This window comes from Nesoenas mayeri (assembly GCF_963082525.1).
Source record: "Nesoenas mayeri genome assembly, chromosome: 3".
Taxonomy (NCBI): Eukaryota; Metazoa; Chordata; class Aves; order Columbiformes; family Columbidae; genus Nesoenas; species Nesoenas mayeri.
The window spans coordinates 1,916,707-1,923,777 of NC_137544.1; the positions used below are offsets into that span (position 1 = coordinate 1,916,707).

At 55.7% G+C, this 7,071-nt stretch overlaps 1 protein-coding gene across 1 annotated transcript; it reads right to left on the minus strand.

Annotated features, from left to right (window-relative positions):
• Window positions 1-1,204: 1,204 nt before the first annotated feature.
• PNOC (prepronociceptin) lies at window positions 1,205-6,404 on the minus strand (the record flags this gene model as incomplete). The annotated part of the gene is made up of 2 exons (XM_080342957.1): window positions 1,205-1,675; window positions 6,285-6,404. The coding sequence occupies 2 exons, from the start codon at window positions 6,402-6,404 to the stop codon at window positions 1,205-1,207; spliced, it is 591 nt and encodes a 196-aa protein (XP_080199083.1).
• Window positions 6,405-7,071: the final 667 nt, after the last annotated feature.

The following is a 7,071-nucleotide window of genomic DNA, read 5'->3' on the forward strand; positions in this document are numbered from 1 at the left end:
GTGGTTTCTGGGCGCCAGGCTGATTTTCCGCCGGATTCGAGGTGGTTCGTTCGTAGCGGCTGAGCCAAAAAATCAGATTATTTTGGCGAAAATCCCCCTTTGTTTTTGGTGGTTTTTGGTGGTTTTTGCCTTATTTCGTTTAAATTTGCGCCCGCTCCCCCGCGGTCCCGTCCCCCCCCATCCCCGCGGCATCTCGCTCCCCGTCGCCGTCCGCGTTTCCTCGAGTCCCGGGGTTAAGTCTGGCTTAAGTGAGTGAAGAGCAAAGTGGTTTCTGACCGCGTGTGAGTCTGAAGCGCTTTGGGGTCCGTCAGAGAGAGGATGGAGGCGGGCAGGAGCAGGGTTAATTTTGCCTGTGCCTGGCGGAAGGTGCTGGGATGCGGTGCCGGAACGCTATAAAAATATAAATATAAAATAATAGAGAAAATAACCATAAAAATAATCCAAAAAAAAAATAAAAAGAAGGAAAAAGAAAAATCAAGAGAATTAAAGAAAAGGGAAAATAAATCAGCTGAGCTGAAAGTGGAGGGAGCAAGAGGCTCCCTGCTGGGGTTTGGGGGTACATCCCTGGATTTAGGGAGATGCCACCCAAGGGGGGGAAAAATAATGAAAAAGAACCAAGAAAAAGGGGGAAAAGAAAATGTAAATCCTTCCAAATGAGAAATTTGGTGGAGGGGGTGGGATGGGGGTCTGAGCGTCCCGGGGACACACACTGATCCTATGGGGTGGAAGCATGGGGATAACCCACTGCGGAATTTGGCGAGGTGGAGCAGGAGCAATTTAGGACGAAGGAGTGTTCTACAAGGAAAATTTTACTTTAATCTGATTTAATAGTGAAAATGCCTTAATTTTTAAATTACCTTTTAAAAATGTTCATAATTTTTAAATATCTGCTTTTTTTGGGGGGGGCGCTGAGCCATCCTTCACACCTATTTTGTGTCCAATCACAAAGCAACCAACTCTCGCCCATCGTCCCTGCTGGGGAGGTGGAATCTGACGACCAAAAGGACTTTTCCCCAACCACCCTCCGGATGCCGCGGCGGCCGCTCTGCCCACCCCTCCCCGCTCTCCAAATCAACATCTTCCAAATTATTTTGCCCCCTTTTCTTTTTTAATTTGCACCTACGAACATGTGGTGTAGAGGGGTAGGAGGGTTGACTTTTTTGGCCATGGCGGACCTCGCCGTGGCGGCGCGGCGGGGGCTCCGTTAGATCTCGTTGTGCTCGCTGACGCCGCCGGCAACCTCGTACTCACTGGAGCGCGGCGACATGCCCAGGTACTGCTTCAGGAACTCGCTAAACCTCTTCTGGTTGTTCCACTTCCTCGCCGACTTGCGCACCCCGATGAAACCCCCGTATCGCTTCTGCACCCCTTTCGCCGTCGGCGCCGGCCACCAGCCGCGCGTCCCCCGGGGGAAACTGGATCGCCGGGAAATGTCCTCGGGTGGCTGCGGGAAAGCACCCGGCGCCGCTTCGACGCCTTCGTCGTCTTCGGTTTCCCGGCGTTGCAGCAGCTCGCTTACCTGGAACGGGTTCGCCGGTGGCACTGCCGGCACCGCGCCGCGCCAGGGAGCGTCCTGGAGGTCACGGGGACGCGGGGCGGCTCGGCCGGCGGCGGCGGCACAGAGCTCCCAGGTGGCCCGCGGCACGGCTTCGCCTTCGCACTCCAGGATGCACACCTGGGTGGGAGACACGGGGATGGGTGTCAGGTGGGTTTGAGTCCCACCAGGACCACAGGAGACATGGAGATGGGTGTCAGGTGGGTTTGAGTCCTACCAGGACTGTGAGAGACATGGAGATGGGTGTCAGGTGGGTTTGGGTCCCATCAGGGCTGTGTGACACAGAGAGATGGGTGTCAGGTGGGTTTGGGTCCTATTAGGACTATGAGAGATATAGGGATGGATGTCAAGTGGGTTTGGGTCCCACCAGGACCCAGGGAGACATGGGGATGGCTGTCAGGTGGGTTTGGGTCCCACCAGGACCACAGGAGACATGGAGACGGGTGTCAGGTGGGTTTGAGTCCTACCAGGACTGTGAGAGACATGGAGATGGGTGTCAGGTGGGTTTGGGTCCTATTAGGACTGTGGGAGATAGAGGGATGGATGTCAAGTGGATTTGGGTCCCACCAGGACCCAGGGAGACATGGAGATGGGTATCAGGTGGGTTTGGGTCCCACCAGGACTGTGGGAGACATGGAGATGGGTATCAGGTGGGTTTGGGTCCCACCAGGACTGTGGGAGACATGGAGATGGGTATCAGGTGGGTTTGGGTCCCATCAGGGCTGTGGGACACAGAGAGATTTGTGTCAGGTGGGTTTGGGTCCCACCAGGACTGTGGGACATAGAGGGATGGGTGTCAGGTGGGTTTGGGTCCCACCAAGACCACAGAAGACATGGGGATGGGTGTCATGTGAGTCTGAGTCCCACCAGGACTGTGGGAGACATGGAGATGGGTATCAGGTGAGTTTGGGTCCCATCAGGGCTGTGGGACAGAGAGGGATGGGTGTCAGGTGGGTTTGGGTCCTACTGGGACTGCGGGAGATAGAGGGATGGCTGTCAAGTGAGTTTGAGTCCCACCAGGGCTGTGGGAGATATGAAGACGGCTGTCAAGTGGGTTTGGGTCCCATCAGGACTATGGGAGACATGGGGATGGGTGTCAGGTGGGTTTGGGTCCCACCAGGACTTTGAGACACCTGGTGTAGAATCATCAAATAATTGAATCATCCAATCATCAAATCATAGAATTCTTTTGGTTGGAAGAGACCATCAAGATCATGGAATCCATTGACCCAACCCTGGCAATAACTCATGTCCCTGAGAACCTCATGTCCACGTCTGTTTAACCACTCCAGGCATGGGGACTCCACCACTGCCCTGGGCAGCCTGTTCCAGTGTACCCCAAATGCCCCCACATCTAGCCCATCCAGCGATGCAGCATGTTGGAAGACACCCGTGGAAAGGTTCTGGCATTGCCTGGCCTCATTTGGTGAGGTGTCCCATCCCAAACCTCCTTTATGGGCTCCCAGAGTTGGAGATGCTGGGGACCTATGGCAGCTGCTCAGCATCCCTCTCCCAACCATGCCTGGACAGGCTCTGCTCCATGCTGGACACGCTCTGCACTTCTCCCATTGATGTCCATACTCTGGTCCCACCGTCCCATGCTCTGCACTGCTGGGTCCTTCAGCTGGACATGAGCCCCAAAATCATGAAGTCACAGGACAGTGGAGGTGGGACGGAACCCACGGCATGTGCTGGTGCCCGGGGTTGTTCCTCCCTTGGGCAGGACTTAGCTCTTCTCCTCGTTGAACTTCGGGAGGTTCCTACCCACCCGTGTCTCCAGCTCGGCGAGGCTCCTCTGGATGGCAGCACAACCCTGCGGTCGACCATCCACCCCTCCGAACTCTGCATTTTGTGACAACTGCTGAGGGTGCATCTGCCACATCGTTCCGGTCGTTAATGAAGATGTCAGACTCCCCCAGGCTTCAATCCACGTCACTGCCTATTTATCTACCCTGTGCTTCAGCAGCTGGTCCATGAGGATGTCACGGGAGACAACATCAAAGCCTGATGAAAGTCAAGACAAGCTGGTTGTCTCCCTGCAGAAAGCGATCAGGTTGGTCAAGCATGATTTTCCCTTCATCAATCCATGCTGGCTGCTCCTGGTGACCTTCTTGTCCTTCGCATGTCTGCAGGATGATGTGCTCCACCACCTCCCCAAGGTGAGGCCGACCAGCTCATAGCTCCCCAGATCCTCCTCCATGCCTTCTGCAAAGTCAGGTGTGACATCTGCCTCCTCCCAGCCCCCAGGAACCCGCCTCCTTCTCCATGTTCTTTCAAAGGCCATCAAGAGCAGCCTCATCAAGAGGTCTCATTGGGCTTCTTCAGCACCCATGGGTACATCCTACCATTTTTGTGGCTCATCTCTTTCCAAGACGCCTCATCCACCAAGGCAGGACATAGACCTGGAACCACTGTTGGGTGATAGCCCCAAATGGGCAGCCTGTTCCAGTACCACCAAAACCAGCACCCAGGGGAAACCATCCAGGAGACAATCGTAGAAGAACCAAACTAAATACCCAAAGGCTGGAGAGCCCAGGAGGGAAGGGTTGTCCTCCCTTCCATTGAAGTGTCTCCATCCCAGCATGAGCTTCATGGTGGGCTCTTCTCAATGCTTAACACCAACTGGAGGACGCCATGATGAAGCACTTTGGCGTGTCTCATTGCTACAAACTACCTGCAAGACCAAAACCCTTGCAAAGACTCTCTTCACCATGGGTTCATTAACTTCACCGGGTGAGAGGTGCTACAAATCCCAACGCGGTGTGTCAGGGCTGAAGCTCAAGCACGTGGCTGTTGCCATCACTGAGGGCATCCAGGTTCTTCAGACACAAAGGCGAAAGAAAAACAGTTGTCCCAAAGTGAGGTGGTGATGAGGACCTTGCAAGCTGGGACACCTACAATGGTCCTTGTGGAGACACCAAGGGCATCCTGTGCTGAGCCAAGATTCTCTCCTGGGATCTCCAAGGTCTACAGCTGATGGACAGTGTCCTGACGGTGTCCTGCGTTTGAGATGAAAGGTGGTGGATCCTGTGTAGGTAACAGCTCCAATGAGCACCAGCTAATAGGCTTCAAAAGGAGTTACCCGAGGCATCAACTGGAAGACCATCCATGGTCCTATTGCTCATCCACAAGGCAGCACCATAAACATCTCAGGGTCCTCAGACATTGTGCTGTGGTCTTAATTCACATGGAAATAGCTTCTGCTCACAGTGTTTTGGGAGTCCTCAGGAAACACCATCCAACGGTCCACCACCTCCAGCACCAAAACTACCTGGCGTGGCTCCTTCCAATCTTCATTTGGCATTGTTGGTGCCCCCATGGCTTTGCACCATCCCTAGGTGACTCTGAGGAGCAGGACATAGGTGATTCATCCACATCTTGAAGACCAGCTCCATCAGCTGGTTCCTGTCCTGCCCTGGAAGCTGTGATGATGGTGCTGACACACTTGTGACTTCAGAGGGATCTCCTATTTCTACTGAAGGATGGATCAGCCACGGTGCTGGTGGGACTCCCTTGGCCATTGCTTTGGAAATGGTGGAAGGCTGTATTAAATCCCACCACGCCTCCAAAGACCCCGGGTTCCTCTGCTCCTGCTTCAAACCACTCTTGCTTTGAGATACAACCTTGCATGGGACCCAGAAGCCACCAACCATCCCATCTCCATCTTGCTGGCCAGGAGAGACAGAGCAAAATCACAGAATCATCGGGTCATCTTGGTTGGAAGAGATCCTTAAGATCATCGAGTCCAGATGCAGCTCCAGGAGCAGGACTAGGCAGGAGGGGGTTGTCCCTGCAGAGACACTGGTGCCTTCAGATTACAAAACAACATTTTGGGGCATAAACAGGGCAATCGCACCCCAAAACTTGGTGGCAGTGACGTGTGGTTGCAGAAGGCTTTGCCAGCAAGGGGGTGGCACTGGGGTGGCTCCAGCATCTCCACGAAGCCCTGGAAGTCACTGATCCCACCTGGTTTTGGGGGGACGTTTCCAGCCCTGGGGGTTTCCTGACATGCCACGTCCTTTTGGGTAGACGTCTCAACCCGCTGTGATTTATCATTGTTAATAAATGAGCGAGCGGGTGATGGATAATCCCTCGAGGGCGGAGGGTGAACAGGAGGGAAAGAAATGCTGCCGCGCAGGGCACGGCCACGGCTCAGTGGAGGGGAAAAGAAAGGATTAGGGACTGGAAAACAACCCCCAAAATGTCATTTAATGGCTCTTTCCATCCAGCATCGAAGGGAAGAAGGTAGAGGGTCTGTGGGGTGCCTGGTTCCCTGAAACACTGCAGCTCACTGGGCATCTGCAAAGCTGGTCCCATCCTGATGGGGCTCCAGGGGGATTTTGGTGTCTTCTTGGAGGATGGGGTGGGGATCTGGGGGGTCTGGGGTTGGCATAGGTGGGGACAGTGATGCCACAAGCTGTGGGGGTATGGGAGCTGGGGATGCTGGGGGTCTTGAGACCCTCTTTGGGCCACCACAGCGTTGTCCCCATCACTCCCAGCAGCTGATCTGGGCTCTGCATCCTCCCTCAGGACCATCTTGGTGTCCCTTGGGGGGTGCCCAAGGAGGAGGGACAGTGACAGCAGGTGGCACCATCCCCTTGAGATCTGGCACCAACCGGTAGCCAACCCCCACCAAAACCCCCAAACCCCAACCCCAGCACAAGGTGCCCACCCGGTCCAGGGGTGCAGCTGGCACAGCACCCATGGGTGCCACCCCCAGGGGACTTACGAGGACGTCGAAGCTGTCCCGGTAGAGCTGACGGTCGCAGTGCAGACAGTCCCCCCGGCAGTCGCTCCGCGCCCGGGCGAAGAGGCAGAGCAGCAGCAGGTCCCAGAGCACGGTCCTCATGGTGACACTGGCACCGGCAGCGGCTGCGGCACCGGAGAGAGAGAAACCCGTCAAACCAGGACGGCACCGGCACCGCCGAGCCCCGCACCTGCGCCGAAGTGTGGCCGTTCTCAGCCCGTCCTCCCTCACCACCTGGTCCCCCTGCCAAAATTATCCTTTTGGGAAAGGAGCCCGACTGCCTCCTCGTCCCCAAAACGGATCCGGTGTGTCCCGGCTTAATTTTTTCCAGGCTATCTCATGGCACAAGTCCCAGACGGGGCTTATTTTAGCAGGTGGACGTGGTGGGGCAGCACGTCCCCAGCTGTCCCCTGAACAGGACACTCCTTATCCGAGCATCACCGGAGCTGAGAGAGGTTGTTCTGCTCCGGTTTCCCCTCCCGGCCATTTCTGGGGTGCTGCCGCCCCTGTCTGTATCTTGGGAGGGTTCAGCCATCGCTGCTGGGATCTGAGCCCACCCAGTGTGGAGCAGCAAAGCCAAAGAACCCCGTGTCCTGTCCAGCTTTGCCAACACCAGTGACAGGCAGTGATTAAGTGACATGACCAAGGCTGTGCGCGGTTTAGCCCCACGCATCCCCCCAGCCGCCCGCAAACAGGAGGGCTGGTCCTCCTGACCCTCCCCTTGCCCTCATCCCATCAGGAAAAGGGATGTGACATCCCTGTGGTCCTG